General features: G+C 43.5%; 1 protein-coding gene across 1 annotated transcript in view; it reads right to left on the bottom strand.

The window, feature by feature from the left end:
- SGK1 (serum/glucocorticoid regulated kinase 1) overlaps positions 1–20,574 on the bottom strand; it is a 133,903-nt gene that overhangs the window by 67,671 nt on the left and 45,658 nt on the right. Inside the window, exon 2 of the mRNA XM_004701984.2 lies at positions 9,661–9,873. Coding sequence (XP_004702041.1) covers positions 9,661–9,873 — 213 coding nt within the window. The remainder of the gene's footprint in view (positions 1–9,660; positions 9,874–20,574) is intronic.

Raw genomic sequence — 20,574 nt, 5'->3', positions numbered from 1 at the left:
GACACAATGGATGTATGCATGGATTGTGATGAGAGTTGTACGAGCACCTAGTGAAATGATTTGGGGTAAAAAAAAGAATTTCCTAACTAAGAGGAGCCTCAAGGATGAACAGACGTGGCTACAAACAAACATCACCCTGCTAGAGGAAAATCCTGGACAGGCTGATGCCTAAGCGATGTGCTGCCAGGAGTGGGCCTGGAAATAGACGTGTGAGCTTTCCATTTCTGTATAATGGTGCCTGGCTGTATATTAACAGCATTGAGTTGCCACTATTCACTCTCTACTGCTGTGATTCCTCGTGGGCATTATATTTCAGCCAAGTCCTGTGTATTAATGGGCTCTGGGGAAATTAAATCTAAACTATTCTTTCCCATCCCATCATTCCTCCCAAGTCTTGTCCCTTTAAAAGTAATAACCTTTTCAATTTGATTTGTAGTCTTCTAGTCTTATTTGAATTTATACTTACATGTACTTATAGACAGATACAGATATACAGATTTGTTTTTGAGTATGTGATAATGCTATCTATTTCTCATTTAATATACATACCTTGGATGGTCTTTCCTTGCCAGTGCATAGAGATATTCTTTTTTTAAACTTCTGCATAATATTCCATAATAGGGATCCAAATCTAAACCAAACTCACTGTTATCAAGTTGATACCAATTCATAAAGACCCTATAGGATAGAGTAGAAGTGCCCTTTTGTGTTTCTTAGACCATAACTCTTGTGGTAGTTATATAATTGTCAATTTAAGGATTAAGCATTTAGGGTTGGAGTCTAGCCTGTCAATCAGGTCATAGCCAATGAGGCTTCTGTGTGGGCATAGCCTTCCCCTAGGGATTCTGGTAATTCCAGTATTTCCTCCTTGGAGGTGGAAGACTGGCTGCACACAACCTGGGAGACACAGCAGCTGACAAGACATATGGACCCACCTTGATGCAGCCCTGGGTGCTGGGGAGCCATGCAGTGACCCCTGCCAGTGCTGAGGTGTTTCCAGTGCCACTGGATCCAAAGACTTTCTACCCATTGGCCTGTGATCTTCTTGCAATCGGCGACATTGCATGTGTTTTGTGAGTCTGAAGAGGTCTTTATATATTGGTATCATACATATGGGCTAGTATCAGACTATGGACTTGATCTGGACTGGGCTGGGATGTTTTCTCAATATTCAATTGCTCTTGTATGTAAGTCTCTTTCTTATACTCATATATGTGTCCATGGGTTTGTTTCTCTAGTCTTACTGGACTAATACACAATTTATGGGAATAGAAAGTCCATATTTTTCCTGAGGAGCTGATGGTGGTTTTAAATTGCGGACCTTGCAGTTCAAAACCCAATGCCTAGCCATTGTGCCACCAGGCTCCCTCATAACACGGATACACCACAGTTAGCTATCAGCTGATGGTTACTGCAAAGTAAGCTCAGACTCATGGCAATTTTATGAATAACAAGCTAGTTTTTCATTTCATTCTCCACGATCTTTCCAGTTTTCACACTTTTTCCAATATTAAAGTGGATGTATTTTACCCATCTCACATGAAGTGTTTATCCATGACAGATAACCAGGAAATATGGAGATATATCAAATGGCATAAGATTTTACATTTTAATAGTGAAACATTATCAAAAATCTCTTCACCAATAGGATTTCTGCCCATATTATTACCAACATGATATTAAGGACCACTGATAATCTGGTGGATTCAACACAAATGGGATTTTATTGTCTCTATTTACATTTTCCCGATGGTGGTCTAAACCCTTAAAAAAATTTTTTTAATTAAAATTTCCCTTTTTGTTTCCTATGGGAGCCCAGTTATTAGCGAGAGTGTTTGTGAATTCCAGTTGCCTGGACTGGCTGGACAGTAGTATGGCTGGCTCTCATATTGTCCCTAGTTTTCTAATTTTATCACATGGTGATCAGCTAGCTAACCATGTGATCTCTGCCTTTAGCAATTTGATAGGATATACTTCATGAGCTCATCTTTTGTCAGTTTTGTAACTGTGCTGGGCAGGCTTAAAATAATGCCAATTCTTTGGTCATTAAGATACACATTTCTACATAAATCAAGTTTGGTTCATTGTGTTTTCAGTCTTTTTGAGCTACCATTTTCTGGGAGAACATTTATTCCAACTCATAGCAACCTCATATAGGATGGGTTTCTGGGACTGTAAATCTTTGGAATGGCAGACGGCCTCACCTTTCTTGCAAAGAATGGCTGGTGGGTTGGGATCTTGTCCTTAGCAGCCATACGCATGGCCCACAAGGATCCTTAATTTCTGGGGAAAGTAAGGTTAAAAAACCTCCTCTCCGTAGTGAGTTTTCCCATTTTTGTTCCTATGAGTTGTTGCTCTAAATCGTCCCTTGTTATATGAGAGGGACTTAAAAAGTTTGTGGAAAGAATGGAAGGAAAAGATAAGAATACTTTTTGCACAAAATTTTGGAAGCCCCTTGTTTTGTAAAACGAACAAATGGTTGCACGTTTAATCTTTTTGTTACAGACTTTCGCTCATGTAAAACGTTCTTCCATGTTCCCTTTTCAGGTTTGCCTCACACTTATTGCCAAGCCTTATATTAGGAAAATCCCTGTTGGACTTTGCATTAAACATCTTTTTCCATTTGTTTCCTTTCTAACTTTCTGGGTCCTTTGGGATAAGTATATTTGAAATATTCTATCTCTTGCACTTCCTTCAGGGGGAAATTGAGGACCGGGAAGAGATTGTATGTGTACAAATTCTTTATTCTCATATTTAAGAAGCCTGGGAGATTAGGGTTCTGGGTGGAGGGAAACCTTCACACTTGTGAGTTCGAGATGAGTCTCAATCATATCATAATTAAGATTAATCCCCACATCCTCCTCCCATAATAGTGCGACCTTAACGTTACCTCTTATGAACACATGGCTGATTGTTATCTGGCTGGCAGCTGCTTTATCTATAGGACCAGACAAGTTGCAATCGTTCTCCCTGCTCAGGAGGAAGTCACTTGCCCTAACTTCCCCCATCTCTGGTGTTAGGATATACCTCCAAAGAGCTCAGGAACCTTAGGGTTAGGGTACAGCCCACTTTGCTACACAGGTGGTTACTTGTAATTAAGGGGGCTTGCATGCCTCGAGACTGTGTAAGTTGTTGTAAGAATATATTTTCTCTCTCTTCTGAACCTGGTTCCAGATACCATGGAGGAGGTGAGCACCCCGAAACTTTTGTCTGTCTCTTAATTTCCTCCCTTTAATTACACAACCATCCCTTAGAACCCATATCCTTCCTGTGATCATTTTGAACTGTGGTCTTCTTACCAATCTACTACTCCTACTTGCCTTTTGAGTTACCAGAACACTCTCTTATCCCATATCCATAGGGGATACCTTGTCTTCTAGCACTGTGTGTGTGTGTGTGTGTGTGTGTTTTGTCTTGTAAGGCAGGAGAGAGAAACGATACTATTTGTTCCTTCAGACTGCCACCTTGCTTTTGCTGATACCAGATTTCCTCCGCCATCCCCACTTCAAATGCATCTCTTTCCTTTCTTCCAGCTTGGTTGCCTTGGGTTTTGAAGATGCCGTGAAAGGTGTGGCATAGGCCAGAGTCTGTGCACATGGTGCGTTGGCATTCAGTCATGGAGAGACTACCCAGGGGCGACCTCTTTACCTCCTTACTAGGAGGCAATTTCAGGATGACTGCTAGAACGTCAGCTCCACTAGCATGCATGATTGAGTGGCGTCTTACACAGCTCTAACTCATCCTTTCTCTAACCACACTCCCAGGAAGATGTGCTTAATCGGTCCGTTTCAGACAGTAGAGTTGGAGACATCGCAGTATGGCCATTTCCCTAGGTGACTTCCTGGTGACACAGATACTCCAGCTCCCGTCAACGGGAAAGGACATGGGCCAGAGCCACTGACTGGATAGACTCTTAGCAAGGGCAGACATAAACTACATCAGATATCATTGTAAGTGATTTTGGGATACTAAAGATAGCATTTAGGATATATTCTTTTTAAAGCTGGGGGGAGGGGTGCAAATAAAAACACCCATGGCATAAGTATTTATAAAAACTTCCACTTCACTTGCTTTCTTATCTTTATTTACAATATTCTCACCTCATTTTCTATGTTTTCTATTTCCACAGAGTAAATAGTCTATTTTTAGCTGTAGGCTGTCATGTTCTAGGCGTTGGAATTCCAACTGGCAAGATCTCTGGTGCTCATCGGCACAGGCCCATCAGACGGGGCTTCAGAGGGTGTGTGACTAGTTCCTGTGTCCAGCCTTGCAGCAGAGCCGGTACCCAAATCCCAGCACACCATGAAACACAAATTTATATTTACAAAAGTTTTTTGGTTTTAGGTCCCATTTCATTACAAACTCTAATTAATGGCAAGCACTAATCATCTCAGATTTTGTAGATGAGGACATTCAGAAAAAGAGATGATTTCCTACAATAGTCTGCATCAAGAGGTGCAAGGAGACTCATTTGCGATCTTGACTCCGGGGCCTTCCTACCTAACAGTTCCATCCCTTCCAAGAGCAGAGCGGCCTTTCAAGGGTCTCTTTCATCATTCAGTTACCGTAGGGAAGCAAATTGATGGTTTGATTTCGCTGTGAATGGTGAACGCATAAACATCTTGATTTGTAGCAGCCTTAGGAAAATAATCCACGAAGTCTGAGAAGGAGGTGCTTGTTAGGTGCCTCGGAGTCCATTTCCACTCACAGTGACCCCTAGTGGCAGTGGAGAACTGCCCCGAGGGTCCTCCAGGTTGTACTCTTGACGGCCAGGTCTTTTCCTCTAAGGAGTGACTCACTCAGAAGCTCTGCCATTGAACTGATGCCAATTCATAGCAACCCTAAAGGGCAGGGAAGGCTCCCCAGTTAATCTCTTTATGGGAGTAGAAAGCCTCATCTTTTTCTCCTAGAGCTGGCTAGTAGTTTCGAACTGCCGACCCTGCAGTTAGCAGCCCAATGTGTAACCTTTATGCCACTGGAGCTCTGGTACAGAGTGACTAATAGTGTTCACATCAAGAACATTTTTTTTCACATCAATAACATTTTGCAGGAGCTGAGCCCCCAGGGGCAACTTGCGAATCCTTGCAAATTAGGGAATGATGAAAGGACCAATCACAATGTTGCTGTACTTCCCTTCCAGTTCTCTGCTCATTATTTCCTCTTATGTAGAATTGTATTCATTTATTACTTTAAGCTGAACCCCTAGCAATAGGGACACATAGTAGGCCCTCAAGTTCAGTTATCACTAGGCATTTGTACTCTGTACGTGGCAGCCCCACATGACAGAATCGACTTCTCCCCTCTGCCTCTAAGTCGTGAGCAGTTTTGTAGATGTTAAGGAGTTGGAACATTATTTCAGACTCAGGTTGGGTCTTGGTTTCCCTGTCTGTGAAGTGGGCCTGCCACTACTCACCTCACAGGGCTGCTGCTCTGGATCCACTGCAGGAAGGTGGGAAGGCTCAGAGCTAAAGAGGAAATCCCATGTGGCACGTAGCAGTATCAATAGCTAAAAACACCCAATGCTCTCGAGTAGATCCCAGATCATATTGAGCCTATAGGACAGATAAGAACTGTTCCCCATGTTTCTGTAAATATTAACGGGGAGCAGAAAACCTGATCCTTCTGCCTCTGAGCTGTGAGTGGGTTCAAACTACTGACTTTGTGGTTAGCAGCCCGACGCTTAACCCACGACACTACTTTCTCAACAACAGCTACTGACTGCATACTGGCAGCATTTGAGAGTTCAGCATTCACGTTCCCACTCCATCCTGCTAAGAGTTTAAGGAGATTAAACTCCTAACAGACCTTATGAAATTGAAATGACCCTGTAAGATGAGGGACCTGGGGCAGAAGGATTCATATTGAAAGCAGCCGCATTAATGCTCTCCAGCCAGAGACCACCGAGAACATACCTGGGGATATTTAAAACATTCGGGAACTTATCAGGAGGAGGAGTCAAGATGACATCCAGGTACAATCACCCACCAGGTGCTCCTGTTGTTAGACCAGAAAATTAAGAGCTAAGCATGGGAAGCCAGCCCAAGGAGAAAGCAATGGGGCCAAAGGTTCCAGAGGGAATTGTGGGGAGGAAGGGGAGGGGAGAGGAAGCAGTGAGCAAACGTCACAGACAGGGGAACAACTAGGGAGTTAAAATCAACAATGAGGAGGACACCGAGATCCTGGGGGTGTTGGAACAACAGCAATCTAGCTGAGAGGAATTACTAAGAGGCAGAAGAGTGAGTGTGATGGTGGGACAGGAGGAAGGTAAAGGAAACAGAGGAAAGATCTAGGAAGCAAAGCTATGGATAGAAGTATACGCATAGGTGTGTACATATAAAAATACATTCATCCATAAAAATAGAGGAATTGGCCTGTGTACATATATTTATATGGCAATAGATTGAGGAAGTGAATGAACTTTGAGCTTCTGCTCAAGCCCTCCCTCAACACAAGAACACTTTTCTTTCTAACAACCTGGCATTCTGTGATGCTCACCCTCCCTACAGTATTGCTGAAGACAAAATGGGTGCATAAGCACATGTGGTGAAGAAAGTTGATGGTTTCTGGCTATCAAAAGATATAGCATCTGGGGTCTTAAAGGCTTGAAGTGAAACAAGTGGCCATCTAGCGGAGAAGTAACCAGCCCACGTGGAAAAAGCACACCAGCCTGTGCGATCATGAGGTGCCAAAGGGATCAGGTAACAGACACAAGAAGAACCAAAACAACAACAACAACAAATATATTGTTGAGAACAAGGGGGGTCGGAGCAGAGACCCAAAACCTATCTGTACACATTTGGATATCCCCTCACAGATGGGTCACAAGAAAGGATGAGTCAACCAGGGTGCAGTATAGAACCAATGAAACACAATATTCCTCTGGTTCCTTGAAGCTTCCTCACCTTCCACTAGAATGACTCCAGACCTGCCTTTCAGTCCTGGCTAGACTGGAGCATGTGCACTGGTACAGATAAGAACTCAGGACACATGGAATCCAGGTAAGATAAACCCCTGAGGAACAGAAATGGAATTAGTGATACCAGGAGGGTAGGGGGAAGGTGGGGGGAAGAGGGAAGGAAGGGGGAATGGATCGCAATGATTGACACATAACCACCCCCCCCCAGTGGGATGAACAACAGAAATGTGGGTGAAGTGAGACAACAGTGAGTGTAAAATATGAAAATAATAATAATTTATACTTTTATTATTATTGAAAAAAAGAGCTGACCCAAGGACTCAAATAGAAAGTAAGTGCTTAGAAAATGATGATGGTAACATATGTAAGATAAGATAGGAGTGCCCCTGTGGATTTCTGACACTGTAAATCTTTAAGGGAGTAGAAAGTCCTGTCTTTCTCCTGAAGAGCTGTTAGTAGTTTTGAACTGTTGACCTTTCAGATTGCAGCCCAACACGTAACCACTATGCCACCAGGGCTCCCTAAAAGCATCTACGTATGTGCAAATTCTGGCTTGCTATCCAGTCTCATGTTTTTGTAAACAAAGCACATTGTTTACATAGTGTTCATAGGTACTTTGCCTACTAGTTGTTGTTGGCTGTTGTCAAGTTAATCCGAACTCTCAGTGATACCACAGCACCTGGGAAAGAAGAGGTGCTGTGGTATCCGAGTCTTCAGGGCTTTCTCTCGTGGAGCTACTGGGGTGGGTTTGAACCGCTAACCATTTGGCCAGAAGGTGAGCACTTCAACCATTATCCTCCCAGAGCTCTTCTTTTCCTCTTCAAGGAGAGACTGCAATCAAAGTGATCGAGACGATATAGTCTGCCAAACCTAAAATATTCACCATCGGGCCCCTTATAGGGAACGTGTGCCAACACTTACATTTAGAATCTATTTATTGCCTTTTACGACCAACCCAGAGGTGACACATTGTCTGGCTAAACAACAAAAGCATCATGACAAATGTTTATACTGCACTCATGAAAGCCTAATATTGTGTTATAGAGGGACAGATTAGCTAATACATAAACCAGCAAACGTAAGTAATACCATTTCATATTTGCATGTCACTTTATAGATTAGGATAAACTTCATGTGTGTTATTTCATTTGATCTCCCCAGTAACTCTAAAAAGTTGGCAGGGCAGATACTCTATTTCCACGAGGAAACCGATTCAGAGTTTTGCAGGGTTACAAGGAACTCGGTTTTAAAGGGCTTCTTTTAGCAAGCAAAACACTTCCTTTCTCTGGAAAATGCTTGCCTGGCTAAAGACACTTCCTTTCATAAGATGTATCAACTTGACTTGGAATATTATATTCGAAGATCCCTTGAAATTAAGTGTACTTTGAAATAATAATTTCTGTTTCTGCAGTGTGGGAGAATGATGTGGCAGTCTGTTTCTGTAAATATTTACAGCCTTTAAAAGCCTACAGGGCATTTCTACCCTGTCCCATAGAATTCTGAGTTGGAATGAACTCTGTCACAATGGTTGGGTTTTCTTACTGAAATAAAAATAAGCATTTGACCTACTAGTTAAGAAAGTCAAACTAAATATGAGCCTAATTAAGTTAATAAGGAGCCCTGGTGGCTCAGGGGCTAACGTGCTTGGCTCTACAATGCAACCAAATTCTCTACCATCCAGTTGATTCCAACTCACAGTAACCCTATAGGAATGAGGAGAACTGCCCTTGTGCATTTTTGAGACTGTTTACCAGAGTCGAAAGCTGTGTCTTTCTCCCAAGGATTGGCTGATGGATTTGAACTGCTGACCATGCAGTTAGCAGCCCAATGCACCACCTGGGCTCCACTCAAATGCTTGATGACTGACCAAGACCTCAGGGAAGTTTGAGCCCAATAACTGCTCCTCGGGAAAAGATGGGGCGGTCTATTTCTACAAAAGATTACAGCCCGGGAAGCCCTGTGGGACAGTTCTCCTCCATGCGAAAGAGTTGCTTTCAGTCAGAATCATGTTTGGCTTGGTATTGGGTTTGTTTTGTGATGTCTTAGAATTTTCAAGATGGGTCAGTTATCTGGATAACTTGTCTTACCAAAATAAGATAAACAAACGAAAGACCTTCTGGGTTAATGGTGGGAAAAGCTCCATAAAAATATGAGCATATATGAAGTTGGGAAACATAGTGCTCTGTGTATGGTCACATCACACTGAGCTAGATATTTCAACGGGGCTGAGGGCCTGGAGATGGCTCTTCTGATATATTTTCTACACCACATAAAACCTGACCCTCGAACCACACCATTTACGAAGAAATTCTACTTGGGCAACACATTGCTGTATCCATTGGATCCAAAAAGACCACCGTTCCAGATCTGCCTCTGAAGCTTTGCAAACCTGCTTAATCCAACCATCTGATACTCTGAAATGCACAAAGCTCCCTGCGTATTGTAAACAGTTTGTGCTCAATTAACCATCTCAGCGGTGGTGCGGACCTGCCCCACAGGACTGCAGAAAAGGCCTCGTGAACTACTTCTGTAATGATGACAGCTGAGAAGTCCTCTAAGTTCTGTCCAGCCCACGTACACTCTGGTCACAACTGAAGGGCCATCATGAGTCAGAGTTGACTTTGTGGCCATGGGTTTGATTTTTCTCTTTGTTTGGGGGAGGCAAAGCAGAAAGGAAAGAAGAGAAAGAAAGAAAAGTCTAGACCCGATCCGGGAGACTGGGCTGAGAGTACAAATGGACTTACTTCACTCCCAGATTGGATGTCCCATGAGCATGACTCCTTCTCATGAGGCAGGACGGCTCTTTGGAAAGCATGCTCTCCTAGGCATGTCTGACACAAGGGAGGCTCAAAGTCTGGCTCCCCTGGAGTGTGTGCCACAGAGGGGCCTGTGTACTTCAGACCGGGGCTCTGATGCTTGTCCATGGTGACCACCGGGCTCTTGATCCATCGTCGTACCTACAACATGCAAAAGGGGGGAAAGAAGTATTAGGGCCTTTGGTTGTTTAGTGAGACTTTGGTGGGAAATTGGCAGAATGGTACACTAAGCAAAGGACCCAAGGGGCACATTCCACCTTTGTTGCCAACTGCTTGGTAAGCATTGGCATGAACCCAGTCTCCGAAGTGTGAGAACGGACCCACCTCCCCTTCCTCGTCACTGGCCACTCGTGTGGCACACGGTCTCTCTGACCCTTGCCAGCCAGAGCTTGGTCAGATCTTCCAAGTTAGAGGTGTAGTCTTTCGACTAGCTGCCCACAGAGCCCTTCTCTCACCCCAGCCCCCCACAGGGGGAAGAAGCCAGAGCGCATGCGTTAGAAGGACACCTTCTTTCAGAGTTCCAAATAGGCACCAGCCCCTCATGATGCCCTACCCCAATGGGTTCATTAATTTGTTGGAATGACTCATGGACTATCATGGAGAGTATAGCGTACTTAAAGTTGTAACTATTATAATCAAACAAAGACCCATAAATGAGGTCTGGGAGAAGGGTCCCCGGGCTGAGCTTCCATGTCCCGGAGACGGATGCTCTCCTGTGCTGTTCACCAACAAGGAAGCTCATCTGAACTTTAGGGCTCACAATGCTTTCCTGTCTCAGCAATGCTTGACTACATCATGCACCTCATGAAACTTAGTCAGCAGAGCCTCTCATCCCCAAATGGTCTGCTCAGACCCCATTCATTAGCCTGAAGTGTTCATCTGAATGGAGAATACAATCAAATTGCCTTCTGGACACTTAGGAAAGAATTCAGTCTTGCAACTTCTCTTTCATTCACACGGTTTGGATTAGCCAGTGCGGGTCCATGCAGACCCTTGTGTGTTTTTATGTTGCTCAAGATCGTCTCATTAAGTCTATTGCTTCTTCTGAAAGTTTGGGATAGTAATGTAGACCGAATAAAATTTGACTCAGGAAAAAAAAATATATTTCCTCCTAGAGTTGTGAAAAATTTACAATGTTTTTAAATGTCTAACTACTTCCCTGGCACCTGGCTATCATTCTGTAGATAGATGGTGGCTATTTTATTCTGATGTTTACAAGTTTTGAAGGAGGAGCCTGGTGGTATAGTGGGTTAGGCTTTGGACTGCTATCCACAACCCCAGGAGTTCAAACCTTCCAGCTGCTTCACAGGAAAAAGACGAGGCTTTCTACTCCTCTAAAGAGTTACAGTTGTGGGGAACCCCAGGGGCAGTTCTACCCTATCTTGTAGGGTCTCTCTGATCAGAACTGACTCAATGACAATGATAGTAAGGAATGTGGAGTGCTAGTTACTTTAACTAGGGTAGATACTAATTCCATAGCTTAGGATCCAATTGTTGCTCAGCGAATGAATATGTATGTAATTAACATATTTTACTACTATAAAAACGTAATCATAAAGGAAATTCCTTTGGCTAGGAAATCATCTCAAAGTTGTTTTTCCAGGTCTAAAACTTATGATCTATCTTGCTTGCATGTACAATTCTTGTAACACAGGAAACAATAAAAAGATATTTTAACATAAAAGATTTAATATTCATATAGTATATTTAACCACCAGAACAGTTTTACAGGATAATTACTACTCTTATTCCTGTTTTTCAGGTAAGAAAACCGAGGCTCAAGAAAGAAAGAGAGAAGAAATGAGTTTCCCCAGGGCACACTGCTGCTGGGGGGAAAAGCAGAAGCCGGGCACACGGATTGTGCAGCCCTCCATCCATGTCCTTTCTAACAAGTGCCAGGGTGCTCTAGACCTTTCGGTCTCCAAATGCTGGATATTTCATTAGGGCGAATACGCCAGGTCCCTGCTCTTCAAAACTCCTGAGGATTTTTACCGTTTAACAACCGTGAAAGTAGCAGATACTAAAAGGAGGAGGAAATAAAACCACAGAGCCGAGCTTTCGTTGCTGTTGCTATAAGTACACATTTTTAAAAGTATGCTCAGAATAAAGTAAAATGGCAATAGCAAATGATCTTTCAGTAATTCATTATGTCACTTGGTAGATCATTATGCCTTATTAAAAATAGATATTATGAAAACCTGGCAACAATATGAAAAAAGTCAAGAACATAATTATATGTAAAAAAGCTATTGTTCAATCACGATGATTACAAATGTACAAACACATGTGTTCCTCCCGTAGGGGACTCTATTTCCCTCTTCACGGTTTCTGAAGAGGGGCGCTGAGGTGGTTTAGGAGAGGAAAGAGGCAGCTCTTCCTGTGCCGGCTTGACTCCCGGCAGCCCTCATGGTTCAGGGTCAAACTGTGCTCTGCAGGGGTTTATGGAGAACGTGAGAAAGCAATGGGCAAAGTGGAGTGGTTGCACCCATCTGTAGGAGTATTGGCATTTTATCTCCCACTCTTTTTACCGTATTCTGTCCTTTATTTTAAGAAATAGTTTTAAAATATTATAATAATCTTAAGCAATTCAAAAGCATTACATTTCTTTTTTTAACATTTGCATCTTTTAATTGCGTTATCTGGTTTATTTATAGGCACGCTTTCCATTAAGTAGCCTCTTCAACTAGCCTTTTGAGTTTATTATCCTAATGTTAACATTTGGGGGGGGGGTGGCTGTTCTTCAATAATTCTTGCACATAGGGTCCCATAAACATATTCATTAAGTGTACTCAAAAGTATTTATTTGGCTCACTGATGAAAATCTAAATAAAGTGGAACCTCTCTTCCTAGTGCTAGTGCCAAATGTGTTTTTGAACAAGCCAGAAGGTATTAGATTTCAGGCAAAAGGGAAAATGTTTTTTTTAATTCTTATTCTGAGGTTTTTGAGCTTGGGGTTTGGTCATCGTTCCTGCTTAGGGTTCCAACCTTGTATTTTAACATCAGTCTTTTTACTCTGGCTTGTTTTCAGCATGTCTCTCTTGCCAAGTAAATGTAACTTTGAGATTGCTGTGACTAGGATTTTAAACAGATTTATTGTTAAGGATTCATAATTATATGGCCTGACTGATTACAAATCTTGATATACTGACATTTAAATCTTACGTTTATAGACTAAATCCTATGCAATATCATCTTACTTAAGTTTACAATGAAGGATGCCCACACTACTGACTTTAACCTTTCATTTGGCTATGGAAAAACACACTGATATATCAAAGGACATCCCTGTGGAGACTTTATTTCTTACCTCAAGGCTCACAAATTATCTATAAGTCTTCCCTCCTTTAACTTTGTAAATATGTGTAATATCAATGATGTATTGGAGAGTAGAAACCACAAGGAGTATGAATCACACAAGGAATTGCTGTTTCATCTGATACCCAACTAAGAGTTTCCCCCCAAATTCAGATGACCTTGAACATAGACAATCAACAGCTCAACCACATCCCATCAACTTTTTTCTTTTTAATTTAAGTTCAGAGTCAGAAGGGACTCGAAGAGGTTAGCAACTTGCCAAAGGCACTTCATAAATGTATGTGGTCAAGACGAACTTAACCAAAGGACCCAAAGGAGGAACTTAACTAAGTAATGTCGCCAAACTACCGAACCACTTTCTGCGGGGTGTTACCTGACAAACTCAAATGCCCGCAGAGGCTGGCAGGACCAGAAAACCCGAGCAGTTGTATGAATACGCTATAAAGCAGAGCGTGGTGGAGACTGGGGTTATGATGGGGACACAGATTGAAAAACAAAAACAAATCAACTATGTTGGCCAACACAATGCTAGGTCACTCTTCCCCACATCTTCATGAGACTCTGGCCCTTCTTTGATCCCAGCTTCTTTGATCCGAGTCAGCATTATAAAAAGCATAATTAACTTGGGGGAATTAAGATTTCAAACGGGGTAGAAGCCCAATGCTTGGATAGTTTCTCTTTAAAGAGGTGATCTAATAGCTTTCAACAGTGTACCTTTCTTTCATTCCACATTCATTATGGGAATGGATAAGCTAGACATTTGGAAGGCAGCAGTTAATAAGATAGATCTCAGATGGCATGCCCTCATGGAGCCTGAGTTACGACTACTGGAGAGAGAAACAAAATAAATAAGGAGACAAAGCAGAGAAGGGCAATCAGGATGATTAAGAGGGGGCTTGTCTTTAACTAGGAGGGGCAAACTACAAATTCATTGGCCTTGAGGCGGCTCCAATGAGGAGTGATCTGGCAGGACAGAGCAGCACCTCACCTGTGGGCTCATGGGGCTGCCCATCTTGATGGAGGCAGGGAGTCTCACCTTTCTCCTCGAAGCTGCTGGTCAGTTTGAGCCACTGGCCTTATGGTGAGCAGGCCAGCACGCAGCCCGAGAACAAGGCCTTTACCTAGATGGTGGCTTTTCAGTGAGGGCCTGGAGGTTTAGGCAGAGCAAGGCTCCAAGACATTAAAAAACCACTCAACTGAAGCACACTGCTATGAAGTCGATTCCAAGTCACTGTGGCATTATATAGAGGGCAGCGTAGAATTGCTCCCTTTGATTTCTGAGGCTGTAAAACTTTTACAAGAACAAAAAAAGGCCTAACAGGGTGGCTAGTGGGTTCAAACTGCTGACCTTGCAGTCACCTGCCCAACACAACTCACTGTGCTGCCAGGGAACCTGCCAAATAGGTAACTGGATCACAGAGTCTAGATTTCACAGGAAAATTCCAGGCTGCAAATATAAAATTGGGATTTGAAACATACCCAGGTGTGTGAGAAGCAGAGGAAAGGGAAGAGAGTGTATGTGGACAAATTCTTTATTCTCTTATTTAAGAAGCCTGGTTGGCTAGGGCTCTGGGTGGAGGGAGGCCTTCACACTTGTAAGTTAGGGATAAGTCCCAATTGCATTCTTATCATTGAAATTAATTGTCACAATATCCTCCTATAATAATGCTACCTTAAAGTTACTTCTTACAAACACATGGCTGATTGCTAGCTGGTGGGCAGCTTTATCTACAGGAGCAGGCATGTTGCTATTGCTCTCCCTGCTCAGGGGATAGTCACTCCCTCTTACCTGCCCCCTAAAGGGTCCAACAGTGACACTAAGGTTCTCAGCCATAAGCCAGCATCTCTAACCTCTAATCTCACCCCTTCTCCATCCCCACCTAGCACAACATGGCACCTTGCTTTCTCAAGACATCTCACAGAAACCTTCCCCCCTCTCTTCGCCATTCTACTGGTGCCACAGCCAATTGGTGTGTGTGTGGGGGGGGCAGCACCCCCCCCACAGGCTCCTTTTAGACATAATAATTTATTTCTGTCCCCAAAGTTTATTACTGTTGGATTCCTTTGTTCCCTCTCTGTCTGCCTTCCTTTACCTTCTCTTGTGGCTGCAAGTCCATCCTTCTGTCTCTTCCTCTTTCTAGTTCTCTCTTCCTTTCAGCTGTTCTCTCTTCAGTCTGTCTTCCAAGCTCTCCTCACCCTCACCCTGCCCCCTTGACTCTCATTCCATTCTAAACACCCGGGCAGGTCATTAACTTTAATAAACCCTGTTAATTCAAACCCCACGCTCTGGGCCCACTTTTCCTTTATTCCTGTCCTAACACCCCCAACACTGGTGTTAGGTTACTCCTCCAGTGAACTCAGGGACCCCTAAAGTTAGGGTATAGCTAAGGTGACCAGACGCCCTGCTATTTGGTGTTTTAAAGAAGTCCTGATTTTTGGAAAGAATGCTCGACAGGCTAGGGAATGGTCTATTTGGTCCATATAGAGCAATTTTTTAATCAAGATGCCCCCCCCATCCCCGGTCAATGGTATCCCACTTTAAATCTTGTCACCTTAAGTATAGCCCACTTTAGGCGGACTTGCATGCCCTGAGATTACATAAGTTGATGTTAAGAAATACACTCTCCTGCTCAGACCTGGTTCCTGATGCCATGGCGGAGGTGAGGACCCCAGAACTTTTGTCTGTCTCTTAATTTTGTCCCTTCAATTACATAACCATCGCTGAGGACCCATCCAGACGTGGGACCAGACTTCACACATGTTCTATGAGGGGATATGCGTTTTGTGACTACATAGCCTTAACTGAAGGAACCAGCAGCACAGCGGCTACTAACCACTGTCAGCAGTTTGAAACCACCAGCGGCCCTGAAGGAGAAGGATGAGGCTCTTTACTCCTGTAAAAAACTACACTCTTGGAAACCTGCAGGAGTGATTATACCCTGTCCTAGCAGGTCACTAGAAGTTAGAGCTGACGAGATGGCAGGTGGGGTTGTGGCCATGACCTTACCCAAAACCTTAACCCTGATTGAGCTTTATGGACTAAGGGAATAGAGCACTCCTTTTTCCCACAGAGAAGTAACAAAGGAAATTTTAAAATAACTTCACCCCCCCAACAAGAATCTACATATAACCTCCTCCCTGGGGGACGGACAGTAGAAAAGGGTGAAGGGAGACATCGGACAGTGTAAGATATGACAAAAAAATAGTAATTTATTAATTATCAAGGGTTCATGAGGAAGAGGGGGTGGGGAGGTAGGGGGAAAAATAAGGAGCTGACACCAAAGGCTCAAGTGGAAAGCAAATGTTTTGAGAATGAGGATGGCAACAAATGTACAAATGTGCTGGGCACAATGGATGGATTGTGTTAAGCGTTGTATGAGCCCCCAATAAAATGACTGGGGGAAAAAGAGACAGAGCGAAGTACACCCCCTGCCTTCCATCAAGGAGAAAGGTGTTGCTTTCAAAAACGGAAATGGTAATATATTTTATAAAACAGGGCAATGATGGTTCACGGATAGAATCATTCCCTTTCATGCAGAAGACGGAGCCCCGGTGAAGCGACCTGCTCCCCCAAAGGTTTACAGCCTCACAAACCTCCAGGGCCGGTACTCCTCTGTCCTGGAGGGTCGGTCACTATGTGTCAGACTCCACTCAGTGGCCGCGAGTTTGAGCTTTGTTTCATCTGAGGTTTGATTTTGCTCCTCAGGCTTGGAGGCTGGAGTGTCCCTGGGATGCAGAGCAGAGCATTCAGACTAAGAGAGACTGCAAAGGGAGGCTTGGTGATCTACTTCTCATCATCTGGCCGGAAAACCCTCTGGTTTATACACATCTGCGTCCTGCGGAGGGCACAAGACCTGGCAGTGGTTTGGTCCATCTTGTGGGGTGGCCGTGAGCTGGGGGTGCCCAGTCAGAAGCTGACGTGACGGAGGCTGACAACAGTACATCTTCTAGCAGGGCCATTGCCGACAGGACTGGGTTACCCAGCAAGCAGGTAAATATGGCTTTAATGGTGCTGGTTTACTATCTGCAGTGAACAAGATCACTGTCAGAGATGGGCCATTGGAAGAGACCTTCTTGAAGAAGGTGCTGTGGATTTGGGGGAGAGGCAGAGGCCCCCACACCTAGACTCAGAATCTGGGACGATGTGGTGAGCACATGTGAAAACACTCACAAACAGATTTGGGGTAAGCACAAAGTAGCCTGTGCTTACCTTTCTTGATGGGTAAGTGAACACGGGTTGAAAGGCTTTATCCTGCTTGACTAAGTTCCCCCATACTGGTTTTAGTGTGTGCACGCATTTCTATCCCTCAGAAGCTTCCCACGTGGCTTTTGTAGGCCCAATGGATGACAAGGTCTCCGACGGTCACTTCATCCGCTGAGTGGCTGCCCTGAGTGGACACACCTGGCTCTCCCCTGGGCCCTGGATCCAGGCAAGGTGCCCTCTAAAAGTGCTGAGGGCAGAACCCCTCCCTCCGCCCTCAGGGACTTCAAGGGACAATTGGCCTATTGTGTTCCCTCTGGGCTTGAAGGGAGTAGCTGCAGGGAACTCCCCAGGGACGGGTCACAATGGCAGGCGGAGAGCTGTGGCAGCTGTGTGTGAATACCCGGGTATGAGAGGTGGCCGGGCTCCTCAGCCACCTGGGCCACAGCTTTATTCGGGCGACATGGCCACAGGAGAGCAGTGTGAACCAGCACAGGCCAGGGGGACACATCTTCCTCATCCCAAGCAAATCAAGACTCCCTCACCGGGGGTTTATCCAAGCTTATCCAAGCCAGCTTTCCACACCAGACCCTACTTTTGAAGCAACTATTGCTCTAGAGAGCAGGGTGGAAAAGTAAGGTCCATTTTCTAAGCCTCCAGAAAATTTTACTGTGCATATGAAATATTAAGACAGAATCTTTGTTAAAACCAGTCTGCCCTGGTTTTATTAATTTCATTTTTGGGGGGAAAAAATCCAGAAGCAATAATCCCTCAGCGTAGAGAAAATTTCCAAATGTGATTAAAGAGATTGGCCAGTTGTAGGGATTTTCCACTGCCCCTCCCCATCTTCTCCTTATTATATAATGGTAAACAGATATTATTCTTAGTTTAAAATGGCTTAGCTGATAATAAGACCAACTGATGCAGAAAAATGACAGTGTTCAAGTACTTATGCGTTAGCTCAATGGTCCCTTTATTTTCTTAGAGGTGAAAACCTGTCTCCTCCTTAAAACCCAAGTGAATTTGATGTGAAACTCAATAGATATAGTTTCCAAAGGGGCCATTTTTATTTTTGTTTTGAGTTAAATCTTTCTTTTTAAGTCTTTTTATTGACATATCTTACCCAATCAAATATATCCATTCACATAAAATTCTGTTGTCCAATCCCATCAAGGGGATTTTGTGTTAGGCCAGTTAGACTAGGGAAGAAAATTCAGTGTTACTCATACATGTATAGAAAAGAGTTTTATATCAATGAGCAATTGTACACTGAGAAAACATTCCACCCCAGTCCAGATCAAGTCCATAAGTCTGATATTAGCCCATATGTCTGATCTAGTACAGAAATTCCTCTTCAGACTCACACAGCACTTGCAATGATGCTGAATACAGGAAGATCACAGGCTGGTGGATGTAGAGTCTTATGGATCCAATGCTGGTGGAAGCATCTCAGCACCAGTGTGGGTCTCCACATGGCTCCTCAACAGAAAGGTGAAGCAGTGAGAGTATGTAGCCCGCCTCCCCGGAGAAATAGAAGTTCCCAGAGTCCTCATGAGAAGGTCACACCCACAAGGAAGCATTATCAGGCTGTGACCTGATTGACAGCTAGACTCCACCCCTTTACTCTTAATATCCTCAAGTTGACATGAGATTATGTAACTACCACAGAGTTATACAATCATCAATGTTATCAGCTACTCATCCTCCCCTCCCCTCCACCACACACACACTTCCCATACCCTCAGGGAACTGTTATTCCTGTTACTGTGGCCAAAGAGGTATCTATCTTGACTTTTATGTACCAAACAAGCTTAAATATACAAATGAACATATGTAAATGTAACCTGATTAGTGAGGTAAAATAAATAAATACCTACCTTAATAGTAAGGGGAAGAAATATTAAAGAAGTAGAGGTTAGTTGTGTGTTTCATCACGCCATACCACCCCCTGGATTTATCATTCGTTCGTGTTTCATCACGCCATACCACCCCCTGGATTTATCATTCGTTCCATGTGGCCCTTCTGATAGGGAGGGGTCACTTTTCATGGTAAAAAATGGGCTTTGCCACAGTGGTCAAAACAGCATGGTATTGGTATAATGATAGATATTCAGACCAATGGAAAAGGATTGAAAACCCAGATATAAAATCATCAGCATACAGACAACTGATCTTTGATAAGGGCCCAAAAAATATCAAATGGGAAGAGGATGCCCTCTTCAATATGTTGTGCTGGAAAAAATGGATACGTAGCTGCAGAAAAATGAAGCAAGACCCTTACCTCTCTCCATACACAAGAATAAACTCAAGGTGGATCACAGACCTTGAGGTAAAACCCTAAACTATTAGGGCCATTAATGAGGGAATTGGGACAAACCTGAGAACCTTGGCACAGGGATTACATAGGCTATCAGAAATTGGGACGGATACAAACACAGAGGAGGCACAAATTGACCAGTGGGATATACTAAAGATAAAGCACTTATGTACATCAAAAGAATTCACCAAGAGAGTAATAAGAGAGATCACTGAATTGGAAAACATCTTTAGCAATGACACATCAGACAAAGGCCTCATTACTTAAATACTCTGCTAACCTATAACAAGAAAAAAACCAATTGTCCACTCAGGAGGTGGGCAAAGGACTTGAGCAGGGGTTTCTCAATGGCAGAAATCCAAATGAGCAATAGATATATGAGAAAATGTTCCAGATATCTAGCCATAAGAGAAATGCAAATTAAAACAACCATGAGATACACCTAACACCCTCAAAGATAGCCCAATTCAAGAAATCAGAAAGTAACAAGTGTTGGAGGGGATGCGGAGAGATAGGAACTCTTGTCCACTGTTGGTGGACCTGTAGGTATGTACAGCCATTATGGAAATCAATTTGGTGATATCTAAAACAGTTGGAAATTGAGCTACCATATGAGACAGAAATTCCCCTACTGGGCATATACCCAGAAAAGGCAAAAAAACAAACCACGGCTGGACATCTGTGCCCCATGCTCATCGTGGCACAGTTCACAATTACAAAGAGTTGGAAACAGCCCAAATTTCCATCAACAGATGAATGGATTAAAAAACTCTGGTACATACATACAATGAGTACTACACATCTCTAAAAAACAGTGATGAACGCATGAAGCACATCGCCACATAGGAAGAACTGGAGGAAATTATGCTAAGTGAAGTAAGCCAAGCACAAAAGGACAAGTACTACATGAGACCGTAAGCTCAAAAAATTCAAAAGGGACATAGGGAAGAAGCTACTGTATACATACGTCCCTGGTATGAGGTCCAGGTAATATGGCAGGGGCAGACTA

Source organism: Echinops telfairi, unplaced genomic scaffold (genome assembly GCF_000313985.2).
Source record: "Echinops telfairi isolate 266 unplaced genomic scaffold, ASM31398v2 ScPeMD7_3533;HRSCAF=4204_0, whole genome shotgun sequence".
NCBI lineage: Eukaryota > Metazoa > Chordata > Mammalia > Afrosoricida > Tenrecidae > Echinops > Echinops telfairi.
The sequence above is the reverse complement of the archived record's forward strand: the minus strand, read 5'-3'. Positions and strand labels throughout refer to the sequence as shown.